Below are 18,030 nucleotides of genomic sequence, written 5' to 3' on the forward strand. Positions count from 1 at the left end.
GATTTGCCATTGTTAACATTTTTTTCCATTGCTTTAATATTTGCATAGAGTGTCCATGGACGTTTCTTCTTCTGAACATCTGAGGGTTGATTATAAACATTCTGGTCTTTTACTCCTAAATATTTCAGTCACTAATACCACAATTTAATACATTTCCCTATTATAAACAAAACCAAACAAAAACAAAGTGAACATCTTTGTACATACATTAACATTTACCAATGATTATTCCCTTTGCATACATTTCCAGTGGTGAAAACAAAGAAAAAAATGTTTAAAATTCTTGATGCATACTGAGGAATTGCCCCCTAGAGTCTCTAACAAAGTAACTATCACCAGCACTTTAGCTGATAGTTTAAGCTCCTAAATTTGATAGGAATTTGTTTGATTGGTAGTGAGGCTGGACATTGTTTCCATATTTAAGGTATTTCTGTGTTGAACTGATTTTCTTCTGTGGCTTCTTCATACTCTTTCAGAAAGACTCAAAGTCAAAACTTGTATGATAAGGCCTATGGCAAATCATACTGGGGCCTTAAGAGAAGGATTTATAACAGACAATCCAAATGACAAAAACTCAAGGCAGAAAAACTGTAATACCTATAGAAAAAAATTACTGCTGAGGCCCTACTTATTACCTTTGGAGCCTGGGATTGTTCCCTAACTGGCCAGCTATCTTGAGGGGAAACCCAAACACTGTTTATTATTAACTGTATGTATAAAAAAAACCTTAAAAGAAAAGCTCAATATTGCAATGCAGATGTCTCGTAGTAAAGATAGTATATTGTAGTAAAGATAATATATCAACATGGAGAAAGTCATAATCCAGAAATTAGTTAAAACTATTCTAGCACTTAAATATCAGCACCTCACAGATACAACAGATAGAACACAAAATTACTGACAAAAAAATAAGTTTTAATTAATATGCTGATAGTGTATTATGTGTCTTTACCTGCTGTGATGCATTTTCCCCCTATATTTTAAGCTTTTCCTTTCTTTAGAAAGATCCGACTTTGGGTACAGAGCATGGGTTATATTACAAGACATAAATCCTAAAAATAAGGACAATGGTTAAGATAATACCAGAATAATCCCAGACAGTGGTGATAAAGGTCTGAATCAAGTAGGATAAGAGATAAGGAGGACAGAGAGGAAAGAAATATGGCAGCTATTTTTGGTTACAAAATACAAGGAATTTAATGCAGACTGGATTTAAGCAATGAAAGAGCAGAAAGAGACAGGAATTTGACAACGGGAAAATTAAGAGTGAGGTTAAGTTACAACCACAGAGGTACACAGAAGAGGGGAGTTAAGGAGCGGTAGACATTCTAATTTCAATCCATTTAATACATCTATCTAGAAGTTTGCAACCTGAGCATGTAGAAACTATTTTAATTTCAGCATGCAAGGTTGTGTCATTGTGAAAAATAAAATCTTATTTTTAATTATACATAAGGGAGAGGACACATTACTAAAGTCTTTCAAATGCTTCAGTCCCTCTGAAGGCTTAAACTTAACCCAGAGAGCTGCTTAAGGGCAGGTAGGTGCCTTTGCCAAGTCTGAAGAAGAGGAGGCTCCTGAAGATGGCTCATGGGAGGTTTAGGTCATAGCAGGAGCGTGTGCTCACTCTCTGATTAGATCACATTTCATAAAACATAAGATTAAGATTTTTCTTTTAAGAATTCCGACCTCTGTGATGAACAATAGCTACTATACCAGTAGGAAACAATGATTCATTTTTTCTCTATGAAAAAAAAAAAGGAATTCTCCAAATTGTATCATCTTTTTGGCTTAGAGAGATACTGTTTTGCAGAAACTACAGGACCGACCCTACAGTGACAGTCAATTTCCAACCTAGAGTCTTCACCTTTTGTAAACAGCAGCATGATGAGGTCAAGAGTTGTGAGATACCCTTCCATACATTCTGAGACACCATCCTAAATCGTTGTAAATCAGTAGATCAGGATACAAGTGTAGATCTCCAAACCCAACGTAACCTCTTCTAGCTTGGTACTGCTTCATATTGTTTTTAACCAGTGTTTGTCATTAGGTTTCATTTTTTACCTAATCTGAGCTTCTTCATCTCTTAGAAGGTATATTTCATCCTTTACCTTTATTACTATCATTGATATCTTTGGTCTACTCTTGTTTTGTCCTTTAGAATTTTTATTATTAGTTCTTGGCTTTGTAATGATTAGAAGTCATCGATCCTATTTTAATTCCACTAGAGAGTACTTTCAACTCTCCCAACCAAAAGGTCTCTTATGTCCTTATTTAAAATTCCAATATTGGGGCGCCTGGGTGGCACAGTCGGTTAAGCGTCCGACTTCAGCCAGGTCACGATCTCACGGCCCGTGAGTTCGACCCCCGCGTCGGGCTCTGGGCTGATGGCTCAGAGCCTGGAGCCTGTTTCCGATTCTGTGTCTCCCTCTCTCTCTGCCCCTCGCCCGTTCATGCTCTGTCTCTCTCTGTCCCAAAAATAAATAAACGTTGAAAAAAAAAATTAAAAAAAAAAAAAAAAAGGAAAAAAAAATAAATAAAATTCCAATATTAATTACACGTTTCAAATCCTCCATTTCAGTAAATTCAGTGAAAGATAAGGGGTTATTCTAGAGACTCCCAATATAACTGCACCTTTCTTTATAATATCAATATTTAGAATTAACCTTTTTACTGATATCCTTATTCACATCCTAATTCATGAATATTACAATATTCATAAATAATTTTATTTAAACTTTTCAATGATAATAAATTCACATGAATCAAAATTCAAAAGGCTCTACAATAAAACACTTTTTATTTCATTTTCTCAATCACCCATTTCTTCCTGGAAGCAACCAATGTTGTCAACATATTGTTACAAAAAAAACCCCCACAAAATCTAGATATTGAATTATGCTTGCGTTCTTCCTTAAAACAAACCCACTAAGACTGGACTATTGTTCTTTTATACTGTTGGAATCTCTTTTGCTAAATTTTTTTTCAAAAACTTTTTTTAACAGACACGTACAATAAGAGTGTATTTTCTTCTTAAAAATAATCATCAGTCTTCTAAAGATCCAGAAGAATTTGCCTGTAAAATCTCTAGACCTCATGATTTGACGTAACTCTTGGGCAACTTTCCCAAACATGCTGCTTTTCACAACTCCTTTACACTTAAAATTACTGACTGCCCCAAAGAGCTCTCGCTTATATGAGTTACAGCTACTGATATTCACCATGATAGAAATTAAAACGAAATTTGTAAATACTTGTTTATCATTTCATTAAAAAATAACACAATAGTACTTCCAGTTTCTGTATCCACATATAAGAAGCTTGGAAGCTGCCACTCTGTCCTAACAATAAATAAAAAGCTGACCAGACTGAACTCTTCTAGGATCTGTAAGAGAGGTGAGGACACAGGGCAAACCACCTCCCTCAAGATGTGAGAGACCAAGAGATGATGAGAAAGAAGAACAATTTACTGGAGCACAGATGAATAACTGATGAATTTCTGGAGGCTGAGTGTGACCAATTCTGAGACCCAGTCATGGGGCATCCCAACAATTTAGTGAGATTTACCTCCAGGTCTGACCAGAACCCCACAGTAAATGTCTGCCACAACTCACACAAGAATAGACAATCTGAATAGGCCTATTATTTATTAAAATATTGGAATTAATAATTAATAACTTTCCAAAACAGAAAACATCAGGCCCAAATGGTTCACTGGTGAATTCTACTGCACCCATAAGGAAGAAATTATACCAATTCTCTACAATCTCTTTCAGGAGACTGTAACAGAGGGAATACTTCTAATGCACTCTATGAGGCTAGCATTACTCTAACAGTAAAACCAGACACAAACATTCTAAGAAAACTACAGACCAGTATCTCTTATGCCTATAGGTGCAAAAATCTTCAACAAAATATCAGCAAGTCAAATACAAAAATGTATTAAAAGAACTATATACTACAACCAAGTGGTATTTATACCACGTATGCAAGGCTGGTCCAACATTAAAAAATAAATTAATGTAATCCATCACATCAACAGACTTAAACACACACACACACACACACACACACGATCATACCAACAGATGCATTAAAAGTATTTGACAAAATCCAACACCCTTTCATGATAAAACCTCTCAAGTTAACTAGGAATATTGGGAATTTTCTCAACTTGATAAAGAATATCTATAAAAACCCCACAGTTAGGGGTACCTGGAAGGCTCAGTAGGTTGAGCATCTGACTCTCGATTTTGGCCTGGGTCATGATCCCAGGGTCATGGGACCAAGCCCCACATTGGGCTCCATGCTGAGTGCAGAGCCTGCTTCACTCTCTCTCCCTCCTTCTGCCCCTCTCCCCCACTTGTACTCTTTCTCTAAAAAAATGAAAATAAATAAAATTTTAAAATAAAAAGATTATCTTTAACCCTCTGCCCTTCCCCTGCTCCCATGTGCACGTGCATGTACCCTCTTAAAAACAAAAACAAAACAAAAAACAAACCCACAGCTAAAATACTAAATGGTAAGAAACTTGACATTTTCCCACTAAGATTAGGTAGAAGGCAAGGATGTCTCCTCTCACCATTCTTTTTAACATTATAAGTCCTAGCTAATGCAATAAGAAAGAAAATAAAACATATACAGATTGGAGAGAAAGAAAGAAAACCCTCTTTGTTCACAGAAGAAATGATTGTCTATACATGAAAGAATAAACAAAAAAATTCCTGAAACCAATAAGCAATTATTATAGCAAGGTTGCAGGATATAGGTTAATATAGAAAAGTTCATTGCTTTCCTATGTACCAGCAATAAACAAATGGCATTTGAAATGAAAAACACAATGCCATTTTCATTAGCACCCCTCAAAATGAAATACTTTATTAATAAATCTAGTAAAATACATACAAGATCTACATGAGGAAAGAAATAAAAAAAGAACTAAATAAATGGAGATATTTTATGTTCATGGATAGGAAAATTCAATATGGTCAAGATGTCAGTTCTTCTCAACTTGATCCTTAGTTTCAATGCAATCCCAATCAAAATCCAGTAAGTTATTTTGTGGATATCAACAAATTGATTGTAAAGTTTACACAGAGAGGCAAAAGACCCAGACTAGACAACTCATTATTGAAGGAGAAGAACAAAGTTGGGAGCCTGACACTGTCCAACTTCCAGACTTACTATAAAGCTACAAAAATCAAGACAGTGTGGTACTGGCAAAAGAACAGAAAAATTGACCAGTAGAACAAAGTAGAAAGCCCAGAAATAAACCCACATAAAAATAGCCAACTGATCTCTGACAACGGAACAAAAGCAATACAACAGAGCAAAGAAAGTCTCTTCAACAAATGGTGCTGGAACAACTGGGCATCCATATGCAAAAAAATGAATGTAATACAGACCTTACACCCGTCACAAAAATTAATTCAAAATGGATGATAGACTTAAGTATAAAATAAAAAACTATAAAACTCCTAGAAGATAACACAGAAGAAAATCTGGACAACCTTAGGTATGGAAATGCCTTTTAGAAACAACACCAAAGACATGCACGATCCATGAAAGAAATTGATTAGATGGACTTGATTAAAATTAAAAACTTCTGCTCTGCAAGACAATGTCAGGAGAATGAGAAGACAAGCCACAGGATGGGAGAAAATAGTTACAAAAGACATATCTAATAAGGGACTATTATCCATAGTACACAAAGAACTCTTAATGTCCTACAAGAAAATAACCAACTTGATTAAAGAAATGGGCCAAAAACCTTGATACCTCATCAAAGAAGACACAGATGGCAAATTAAGCCTATGAAAAGATGACCCACAGGAAATTTCAAATTAAAACAAGATACCTTTACATACTTATCTGAAAGGCTAAGATTCAGAATACTCACAACACCAAATGTTGATGTGAATGTGGAGCAACAGAAATTCCCATTCATTACTGGAAGGAATCCTAAGTGGTACAGCCACTCTGGAAGACAGTTTGGCAGCTTCTAACCAAACTAAACATACTCTTTGCCATATAATCCAGCAATCACACTCCTTGGTATTTATCCAAAGGAGTCAAAAACTTATATCCACACAAAAACTTGCATATAGATGTTTGTAGCTGCTTTATTCGTAAGTGCCACAACCTGGAAGCAACCAAGACGTCCTTCAGTAGGTAGGGGAGAAATAAACTGTGGTACATCCAGGCAATGGAATATTATTCAGTGCTAAAAAGAAAGAAGCTATCAAGTCATGAAAAGGTAAGGAGTAATCTAAAATGAGTATTATTCATGTTAAAAAAGCCAATCTGAAAATACAGACAATCTGTCTGTATTCGCTACATATATTTTCCTGTTTTCTTAAATTCACTTAATCGTTACCTACTGTATGATTCCACGTATATGACATTCTGGAAAAGGCAAAGCAATTTATAAAGTAAAAAGATCATTAGTTGCTAATGGTTGGGGAAAGGAGGGATAAATAGGTGGAACACAAAGGATTTTTAGGGCAATAAAAATTCTCTGTATAACAATGGATACGTGTCATTACATATTTGTCCAAACCCATAGAACGTACGACACCTAGAGTGAACTCTAATGTAAACAATGGACTCTGGGTGATTATGATGTGTCAATATAGATTCATCAATTCTAATCAATGTATCACACTTGTTGGTGATGTTGATAGTAGAGGAAGCTATGCATCTGTGGTATGGGGGTATGTGGTAAATCTCTATACTTCCTCTCTATTTTGCTCTGAACCCAAAACTGTTCTAAAAAATAGTCTTTTAAAGAAATATAATAAACCCATGTTAACATAAATAACATTTTTATTTAAAAAATGTGTTTTCCTAAACAAAAAATTAATCAAAATTATTCCCTTTTTTTTTTTTTTTTTCATTTTAGAGAGAAAGAGAGAGAGCAAGCAGGGGAGAGGGGCAGAGGGAAAGAGAGAATCTCAAGCAGGCTCCATGCTAAGCTCGATCCCATGATGCTGGAATCACAATCTGAGCTGAAATCAAGAGTCAGTTGGATGCTCAACCAACTAAGCCACCCAGGAGCCCCAAATCAGAATTATTCTTAAGCAGTCTATTTTTATTCTTAATTTCCCTTGTATCTGTTAAGGATTCCCCCCTCCCCTTAGTTTTTAAGTATTCATCATAGCTTAATTTAATCCCTTGACTGAGTTAGCCGGCATTATCGATTTTGTTGCAAAGAGTAATTATTTAGTTTATTTTTATTTTAGGTTTTAACTCATTAATTTCTGTTTTTTATTTTTACTAACTGCTATCTTCATCCTTCCTTAGGTGTACTTTGTTATTCTTCTAACTTCTTGAACTTGACTATTTAATTCACTTATTTCATTCTTTCCTGTATTTATTTATTTATTTATTTATTTGTTTATTTAAAACGTTTTATTTAAAATGTTTATTTATTTCTGAGACAATTCGAGAGACAGAGTGCAAGTGGCGGAGGGGCAGACAGAGGGAGACACAGAATCTGAAGCGGGCTCCAGGCTCTGAGCTGTCAGCACAGAGCCCGATGCAGAGCTCGAACCTACCAACCGTGAGATCATGACCTGAGCCGAAGTTGGGTGCTTAACTGACTGAGCCACTCAGGTGCCCCATTTTTTCCTGTTTATTAATGTAAATATTTTTAATGCCATGAATTTTCCCATAAGCACTGCTTTAACTGAATTTCACCGTTTTTTCATGTGTAGTCTTAATGATCATTTTTTAATAGTCTGCAAAATCAGATTTCATCTCCTCTTTGACTCAAGCATTTTAGAATTTAAAAAATTTCCAGGTGTCCAGGTCTTTTTGTTTCCCAGTCTTGCTATTAATTTCTGTCTTTAGTGATCCTACTTCCCTTGACAGCTGCCTCTCTCTTTCCTTTTCTTCACAGTGAAAAGTCTCTAAAGGACTTTCACTTGTCTGTATTTGCTACATCTATCTTCCTGTTCTTTTAAATTCATTTAATCGTCAGGTTTCCCTTATCACCACCTCTATCTACATCACTAAATCAATTCTTCTTGCTCATTTTGACTTATCAGTATAATTTGGAAAACTAAATACGCCCAAATTTGATTTTTTTTGTTATGATGTGAATAAGGGGTCAAGATTCGTGATTTCCCATATGGGTAGCCAATTGATTCAGCATCATTTATTTAAAAAAATTTTTTTTCAATGCTTATTTCATTTGAAAGAGAGAGAAAGAGTGTGCACACAAGTGGGGGAGGGGCAGAGAGAGAGGGAGAGAGAGAATCCCAGAGCCCAGCACAGCCTGATTCGGGGCTCGATCTCACCAACTGCAGGACCATTTATTGAAAAGATAATCTTTTCCACTACATTACTACATTTGTAACCAAACATCCCCAATATGTGTGCATCTGTTTCTGAAACTTACAATGTTTCATTAGCCTCTTTCTCAGTCCTTGAACCAATATCACACTACCTTAACTATAACTATAGTTTATAACAAGTCTTTAGAACTGGGAGGAATATAAAGCTTCTATAACATGGTTCTTATTTTTTCTGATTGTCTTGACTACTTTGGGCTTTTTCTTTTTTTTCAAGATTTTATTTCAAGTAATCTCTACACCCAATGCAGGGCTCAAACTCACAATCCTGAGATCAAGAGTCACACATTCCACCCACTGAGCCAGCCAGGTGCCCCTGGGCTTTTTTAATCTTTATGTAGGTTTTACAGTGTGTCGATTCTACCAAAGGGAAAAAAAAAAAACCCTGCTGGGATCTTTATTGTGATTTCACTAAATCTATAGGTCAATTCAAGAAAAACTACCATCTTTAAAATATTCAATCTTCCAATCCATGAACAATAGTATATACTTCTGTTCACTTAGGTCTTCTTTTCTCTATAATATCTTATAGTTTCCTATACAGAGTCATATGCATCTCTTGTTAGACTGATCCCTACATATTTGATCTTTCGTTGATGTAAATTTAAATTGTTATTTCAATTTTTGTCAATGATGCTTTACAGAAATACAACTACATATTGACTTTGCACCCTTCAAATTTGCAAACTCACCTATTACTCCTAATAGTTTTCTAAGTACATAATCATGTCATCCATAAATAGTGACACTTATACTTCTTTCCTAATCTTTATATCTTTTATTTCTTTTTCTTAAATTACAGTACTAGCTAGAGACTCCAAAATAATACTGAATAGAAAAGGTGATAAATGACATTCTTTATATATTGGTCTTTCTGTGACTTTTCTCCTTTATTCTATTAATAACACGGCTAATTATAATGTCTGGTTTTTGAATGTTAAGCCAATCTTATATTTCTGGGAAAATAGAAATTGGGTCAAAATATATTCTTTTTCCTAAAAATTGCAGATTTAATTTGATAGTATGTTATACTTTCATCTATATTCGTGAGTGATACTGGCTGTAATTTTCTATTCTTGTCATATCCCTGCTAGGTTTTAGTAGCAAGATTATGCTGGCCTATAATAAGTTGTGAAGTGTGTCCTTTTTTCTCTTATTCTCTGGAAGAGTTTGTGGGTGAAATTTTAGTTTGACAGTTATTTATTTTTTTCCATCACTTTGAAGCTAACTTTCCTTTGTCTTCTAGCTTCTTAGTTTCTGTTGAAACAGAATCTGTTTCTGGCAATCTCATGGCTGCTCCTTTGAAGATAATGATTTTCTTTCTCTGTCACTACTTTTATTTCCCATTCTCACTACTTTTACTTATTTATTTGGTTTACTTTTCCATTTTGCATGTCTTTTTTCTTTCTTTTTTTAAGTAGGCTCTGTGCCCAGTGTGGGGCTTGAAGTCACTATCCTGAGATCAATACTTGCATGCTCTACTGACTGAGCCAGCCAGGCACCCCTTTTCTTTTCCATTTTGGAAAAGAGTTTACTCTCAGGTTTAAAATGCCCTATATACATAGATAGATATAGATGTGTGTGTGTGTGTGTGTGTGTGTGTGTGTGTGTGTGTGTGTTTCTATTTAAATTCGTTAGTTAACATACAGTGTAATATTAGTTTCAGGTGTACAATATAGTGATTCAACACTTCCCCACAACACTCAGTGCTCATCACCACAAGTGCCCTTCTTAATCCTCATCACCTATTTCACTCATACTCACACCCACCACCCCTCTGGTAACCATCAGTTTGTTCTCTATAGCTAAGAGTCTGTTAGTTTGCCTCCCTCCCTCTCTTTTTACCCCCCCCCCCCATTGGTCATTTGTTTTTGCTCACATATGAGTGAAATCATTTCTCTTTGATTTTGGTTTCTACTTATACTGTGCTAATCTACTGTGGTTTTCTTGTAATGTTACTGTACTTAAGATTCATAAGGCTTCTTGAATCTGTACGTTAATGTGTTTTATCAAGCTTTAGAGATTTTTCAGCCATTACCTTTCCAAAGACTACTTCTGCTATATTTTCCCATTCCTCTCCTGGGACCCTAATAACCTTTTTAACACATTTTGTGCCAGATTAAGGATAGAAGATTAAAAAACTTTTAACCTTACTCCCTTTGACAAGTGGGGTCTATGTCCTCTGTGCACGAATCTGAGCAAGCTGTGTGACACAGCTGATCAACAGAAAACGAAAATGTGCCAGTGTCCATGCCCACATGGTCAGAGACCAGGTGTTCCCATACTTCCTCTCTTTTCGAATGCTTGCTCTGGGTGAAGCCAGCTGCCATGGAAGAAGGCCAACTACCCTGAGACTGCCATTTATGGAAAGAAAGAAACGCTGGCCAGTCCCAGAAATACCAGCTACCCTACCCTGGCATCACATGTAAGAATGCAGAAGTCATCTTAGATGTTCCAGCTCCAGGAGGGGACACGTGGAGATAAAGCAAGGCCCCAGACTATGGAGCTAGTGGAGCCATCCCAGCCATCTCTAGCTGTTTGAACTACCCCAGCTGAAAATCAAAGCACTGTGGATCACAGACAAATCGAACCTGATATGCTGACTAAATTCCTGAACCTTAGAATCATGAACACAAAAAAAGTTGCTTTAGGCCAATACGTTTTAGAGTCATTTGTTACTTTTGGGAGAGATAATCCTCCACAGAGGATACTTCTGAGTGTCCCTGTACAATCTTCCTGACAAGCCCTGGCCAATTTTTACCCGGGCCATTTCTCAGGGTTGTGTTTGCAGCTAGCAACCTTGAGGAATAAATAATATCTTTTTCTGGGACAAAGAGAAGTATTACTGTAAAAAAGGCATCCTCCCCAAGCTCATTACTGCTCAGATGTAATGAAAATTCACTGTGTGCACAGTATCCACATAAAATCCTCCAGGTTGCCACTATGGGATGTGGTGGGGCTAGAGGAGCTGACACAATATGATTTTCATGTTGCCTGCTGTGCCATGAATAAGAAGTCCTTTGCCTCTGACCCAGGAGACTTGTGTCTTCTGTTAGCATCCAGGAAGCGGTAATAGGCTAACTTATTTGTTCAATTATGAGGTAAAATCTTAGATTCTCCACAAGTCTTGACAGATACAGACCAATAGGTAACTAGAACATATTCCATGTATCTTTTCCATATTTTCTACCTTTTGCCTCACTGTGTTTCATTCTGAATGATTTCCTTTTGACCTAATATTCCAGTCCACTAATTCTCTCTGAATTTGGGGTCTTATTTGCTATTAAAACCATCTCCAATGAGTTCTTATTTAAGGTATGTTATTTTTCATTCTTAAACGTCTATTTGATTCTTTTTTTCACAATTTTCAGTCCTCTACTGAAATTCTCATTCCTTTTTTTTTTTCTCCCATCAACATAATAGTCATTTTGAAGCTCATGTGAAAGAATTCCATTATTAGAATCTCCTGTGGATGTTTCTATCATTTCCTCTTCATTTTTGGTCACACTGTCTTACCTCCTTTTGCCTTTTTATTTTTAATTCAGTGTTTTATGAAAAATTTAGAGTTAACTTGAGATTTAGGGTAATGTTACCTTCCTCCAAAGATTAACATTTACTTCAAGTAGGTGGCTAGTGGTACTCAAATCACAGATTACCTTAATCTAATCACAGATTGAGCTATTTCAAAGCCACATTTATTTCTAAGGGATACCACTTTGGGGTTCCAATGGCATAAAGGGTTTACCAGGACTGATGCTCCAACCTTGGTGGAGTATTAACACCTGTTTTTGTTTTTCCAGCCTTAAGTGTCCATCAGAAGCTCTGCTCAGCTTCTCATCCACCTTTCCCAGAATCAGTAGATGCTACCCAGCGGAAAAGTAGCCTAAATGCCAGGTTCATCTCTGCCTTCCCAGCATTCCAATACACTCAAATACATGTCTTCCACTTTGTCCAGTTTTTCTAATTTTTAAAACTGGAGTGTTAATCCAAATAATTTATCCAATATTACCAAAAATGGAACTCCTCCAAAACCAGATGTGTTTAATGTTTAACGGTTTTAGAAGTTCTGTTTTTTCCATTTTCTCCATTATGGGTCTGACCCACACAACACTTGTTTTCAAAATATGCATTCTACCAAAAACCTTTAAGGCTGGAGGTGTATTTTCAAATAAATCAGGATATACGTTATTAGCTATGAAAATACCTTACAAAATGTCATTTGCACAAAAACATTTTATCTAGGGTAGTGAAGACAAAACATTTGGAATAAAACAACTTAAAAGATTACATATATATCTTATATGAAAGAAAAAAAATGTACCAAAGTATTTCACATTTAAATTGGAAAGAAGAAAAACTATATCAGCTTTCGTATTTTAAACTTTCCAATTCTAATTGTCTCTAAGCATTTACTAACATTAGCTAGAAATAAAGTGTCATTTATCATGACCCAGTGTTTTTAAGACATTCAAAACATACTGGTTTTTTTGTATTTTTTCTTTTGAAAAATTACATAATTTTATGAAAATGTAAAGTTTACTGAAAGCCTAAGAGAAATACCATATATGCCAACACTCACCATGAAAAATACGAAAATCAATATATGGATGAGAACCTCTTCTTTCTGATTCAAATCCTGCTCGACTCCTTACACGTACATCTCCTGGACAACATCGAGAATAAAACATAAGCTTAGAAGGCTGCCATCTGGGAAGAAGCTCCCATATGCAGCAAAGGTTTATGTGGTATCATACTCACAAGTAATGACCCATTAGTGATATATATATGGAATAAGTAGTTGAGAGTGGATTTATGTGAAGGGGTTTACAAATTTTCAATATTGAGTTGTAAGGCTAGATGAGGGGGTTTTTTCATCTTCCCTTACAATAATAAAAATTACAATCTAAATTTTAAAGTTAGCATTTGAAAACATGACAAGTATGTAACAATCCAACCTAATATCTTATTATTCACAAGGAGTTTAAAAAATCCTCAGCACAAAACTTTAAAAATCCAGAAAGAAAAATATTAAGTGTCTAGCACCATCCTATAGACTATAAGAGACATGAAAGAAAATATATTACCTATTCTCAAGGACCTTACAATTTTATAAACGTACAGAAAAGTGTTAAAGACTTTGCAATAAATGTTTAATTTGATATAACTTTTCTCTTTTCTCATTGACTATGGATATACCCAAGGCCTTTAGTTGGGTCTTAACTTAAACTTCAACCTTTATAAGCCCAGAATTGTTTCTACATGTGTCTATAGGACTTTCGGATCTACTTCTCCATAGAGCAAAATAACCACTGCAACTGTGTACCAGACACTCTGCTCCTTATAGGCATTATTTTAATTCTCTAAGCAACTCTGAGAGGTAGGAATCTTAGTCCCCATTTTACAGATGAAGATATTGAGACTGTGAGAGGTAGCCTGCTCATGCCACAAAGCTAGAGTAAAGGGTGAGTCAGGATTTAAACTTTGCTCTGTGGGCTCCAAAGGCAGCACTTTCCCCCACTATACTTCCACAGCCTCCAACTGCACAACCTTTAGGTCTTCAGTCCCTTGAATTCTGCTTGCCTAGAAGGACTTCCTGCTCACTTGTTGTTTCTCTAAATAAGGCCATCATTTCCAACAAGGCTCATGTCATCTGAGTCCACCCCACAATGATTAATCATCTTTCTCACGTGGGGATTCCTTCACCCTGCAACAAACTAAGCTCTTACTGAGCATCCACTACAGGTCAGGCACTGCAAATATACCAGTGAGCAAAACACATAAAGTCCCTGTCTCCATGAAATGTATGCTTTCATGGAGACAAATAACATAACAAGTAATAATTTCATTCTACGGAAGATGGCAATAACTAACCTGGAGAAAACTAAAGCAAGGAAAAAGGAATATGGAGGGAGAAGTAGGGGAGGACTGACTTACTAGTGTGGTCAGAGAAAACCTCATTGGAAAGGAGGTATCTGAGCAGAGAAGCCTGAACGAAGTGAGGCAGTGAGCCATGTGGCTATCCAGAAGAAGTTTCCAGGCACAAGGAAGAACAAATAAAATATCCTGAGAAGGGGTATGTTCAAGGTCAAGCAAAGAGGCCAGCATGACTAGAGTGAGGTGAGTGTCAAGTGAGGTCAGAGAGGTAGCAGGGCTGGATCACGCAGGACCTTTGTGGACCATCATAATACCTCTGGCTATTTGTCTAAGACAGAAAACCATCAGAAGATTCTGAAGGGAGGAGTGAGACTGATTTAACTTATGTCTCAAAATGTTCACTTTGACCACATAGACTATAACTGAGAAGAGGCACAGAGGAAGAGGCAGGGAGACTGGCTAAGGAGCAAACGTAAGAAACGAGGCAATAACTATGGCTTGGTGGGGGGTGGGCATGGAGAGATGTCATTCAAAGGGATGTGCATGATAAGTTCTGGAGGTTTAATGTACAACAATGCAACTATAACAATAAAAAAATAACTATGGCTTAGATTGGGATGGTAACAGCAGTGGCTGGTGAAATTCTGGATATGTTTTGAAGGTATTAGCAAAGAGGATTTGCTGATAAAGTAGACATGGAGTAGGTAAGAAATAAGAGACAAAAAGGACCTGAAGGTTTCTGATGTGACAACCAGAAGAATGGAGTTACATGTTCTGAGACAGCAAAAGACAAAAATGAACAGACTTGGGCAACACAAACGTTTTGTTTAATAGACATATTACACTCATGTGGAAATGTTCTACAGAGTTAAAAAAAAAAATGAGTCTAAAGGTCTGTTTTCAGGAGAGCAGAATCCTGAACATGTTTGCTGAGAGAGATGGAGACTGTAAGGAGGAAAAAGCCACAGAGTCGTGAGGAAAAAAAATATGTACCAGAGTAGAATGGAGCTGAGGCAGACATCCAAGGGAAATTAAAGAGGGGAAAAAAGGAAGAAGAGCAAAAATGGGGCACTGGAGAACACTTAGGCTTAAGAGGAAGAAAAAGGATTCGTGAAAAAGGCAAGCAAACAAACAAACCAGAAAAAGGTGAAGAACATGAATGGCTCAATATCTTAGAAGTCGAGGGAGGAATTCTGAGCATGAGGAAAGGAGTCATGGAAGACTCCTTTAAGAAAAGCAAAGTAAACCTGCCTACTAGAATCTTAAGTTTCTTTATTTATTTTGAGAGAGAGAGAGCACACGAGCACAAGCGGGGGAGGGTCAGAGAGGAGAGACAGAATGTCAGGCAGGCTCTGCAACATCAGTGCAAAGGCTGATGCAGGGCTTGAACTCACAAACTGTGAGATTGTGACCTGAGCCGAGATCAAGAGTCGGACACTTAACCAACTGCGCCACCCAGGTGTCCCTGGAATCTTAATAGTATGTTTTTAATAGTATGAATTAAAGTAGAAGGGATTGACGAGTGTGTGGATGAGGAGAGAAATCTGGCAAAGAGAGGGAGAGAGAAAGAAAATTATACACATATAATCTAAATTCATTTTACCTTATGGACTTGAGGAATATATTAAAAATTTAGGAACAGACACTGGACAAAGACAAATGGTCTTCCTTGCCAGCCACGTGACAACAAAATTCATGCAGTGACAGTACTATGTGATCAGGTATTTCATGGCCTCCTTTTTGTCCATGGACATCTCTTTAGCATTTAGCAACTCCACAAATTTGAAACACTTTTTATGAAGAATGCTCAGAATTCAAAAATTTTTTCAATGTTTATTTTGAGAGAGAGAGAGGTAGGGGGTGGGGGAGAGGCAGAGAGAGAGAGGGAGACAGAGAATCCCAAGCAGGCTCCGTGCTCTCAGCACAGAGCCCCACACAGGGCTCAAATTCTTCAACTGTGAGGTCATGGCCTGAGTTGAAATCAAGAGTCAGAAGCTTAGCTGACTAAGCCACCCACGCGCCCCTAGAATTCAATTTAAAATTTTGTACTAAAGATAGAGTCCCAGTTATTAAGCCAGAGATTTTTCAATTACTCTAAAATGCCTCTTCATTTATATCACATTCAATATTGGTTTTGAGACTTTTAAACTTCAAAATAATAGATTATTTCTATTGCAAATAGTAATGAAAAGTAACCAAATTGAAAGCTATCTCAATCTCAAATAACACTGGATGATAACAAAATTAACTGATATTGGTACAAAATAAATAATGCTTACCTAGCATACGAATGTACAATGCAGTCTGATCAGAACTGTCATAGGAAATCGCTCCACGCCTCTAGGGAAAAAAAACATACATGTTTAATGCATGACAAGTAATGTTATACGAAATTCAACAGACATTATTATTTGTAAAGCACTGTGCAAAAGAAGTTGGATATACAAAATGAAATTAGATATGGCATCTGCCTTAAAATCTCTAGTTGTGAGGAAGACAACTGTAATACGATTAAGCAATACCATACAAGTGGATACAGAGTAAGGAACACGCACCAGGTAGAAAGTTAATGGCAGAGTCAGATAAGCCCACTTGGTGAGAGACATTTTGCAGAGGCAGACAGAACTGAAGAAGAGATATGGTCCAACTATTTACCATGCCCTTAATTTAAAAACATGTGAATAAGCAAACAAGAATCATCATTTGAAAAAAACCCATCAGCTAGAAATAAACAAAATGAAAAACCAACCAAATGGCCCAGAAGCTAGCAAGAAGTAAGAGAATTTTTTATTTTTTTATTTTTAAAATATTTCTTGATTTATTTAGGTGGGGGGAGGGGAAGAGTGAGAAGGAAAGAGAAACCTAAGCAGGCTCCGTGCTGTCAGCACAGAGTTTGACACGGGGCTCGATCTCACAAACTGGGAGATCATGACCTGAGCTGAAATCAAGAGTCAGACACTCAAATGACTGAGCCACCCAGATGCCCTGAGAATTTTTAAAATGTAATTAGTTTACTCAAAGAGATTTGAGAAAACACTGAATCTTTAATAAACAAAAAATTTTTAAATATATTTTAAAAAGTAAACAGATATGGCAATGTATCTTGCAACATTATTCATAATGGCCCCAAACTAAAAACAACCTGGATATCCAGCAACTAATGAATGGATTAATAAAATGTGGCATATCTAGACCAACGAAGTATTATTCAGACATATAAAAGGTATGAAGTACTGATACATGCTACAACATGGATGAACCTTGAGAACAGTGAAAAGAGCCAGTCACAAAGGACCATATGGTGTATGGTACTATTGATATGAAATGTCCCAAACAAGCAAATCCATAGAGGCAGAAAGTAGCCTAGTGGCTGTCTAGAGTTGGGAGAGCTGGGGGAAAATGGAGAGTGAATGCTAATGGGTACTGTGTTTCTATCTACGGTAATGAAAATGTTCTCAAATTATCTGTGGTAATGACTGCACAACTCTGTGAATACACTGAAAATTACTGAATTGTATACTTCAAATGGGTGAACTGTATGGTACATGTCAGTTGTACTTCAATAAAACTATTATAAAAAATAACAGGGGGTGCTTCGGTGGCTCAGTTGGTTAAGTGTCCAACTTTGGTTCAGGTTGTGATCTCACAGCTTGTGAGTTCGAGGCCCACGTCGGGCTCTGTGCTGACAGCTCAGAGCCTGGAGCCTGCTTCGGATTCTGTGTCTCCCTCTCTCTCTGCCCCTCCTCTGCTCATGCTCTGTCTCTCTCAAGAACAAATAAACATTTTTAAAAATTAAAAAAAA

At 36.5% G+C, this 18,030-nt stretch overlaps 1 protein-coding gene across 3 annotated transcripts in view; it reads right to left on the reverse strand.

The window, feature by feature from the left end:
- PDE7A (phosphodiesterase 7A) overlaps window positions 1-18,030 on the reverse strand; it is a 127,369-nt gene that overhangs the window by 46,980 nt on the left and 62,359 nt on the right. For all 3 annotated transcript variants that reach the window (XR_006300468.1, XM_043601160.1, XM_043601161.1), the window contains exons 2-3: window positions 16,508-16,568; window positions 12,934-13,017 (exon numbers count right to left, since the gene is read on the reverse strand). Coding sequence is in view for 2 of the 3 variants with exons in the window: in XM_043601160.1 (XP_043457095.1) it covers window positions 12,934-13,017; window positions 16,508-16,568 (145 nt within the window). In the remaining variant the exon portion in view is untranslated. The remainder of the gene's footprint in view (window positions 1-12,933; window positions 13,018-16,507; window positions 16,569-18,030) is intronic.

The sequence above is a fragment of the Prionailurus bengalensis genome, chromosome F2 (assembly GCF_016509475.1).
Source record: "Prionailurus bengalensis isolate Pbe53 chromosome F2, Fcat_Pben_1.1_paternal_pri, whole genome shotgun sequence".
NCBI lineage: Eukaryota > Metazoa > Chordata > Mammalia > Carnivora > Felidae > Prionailurus > Prionailurus bengalensis.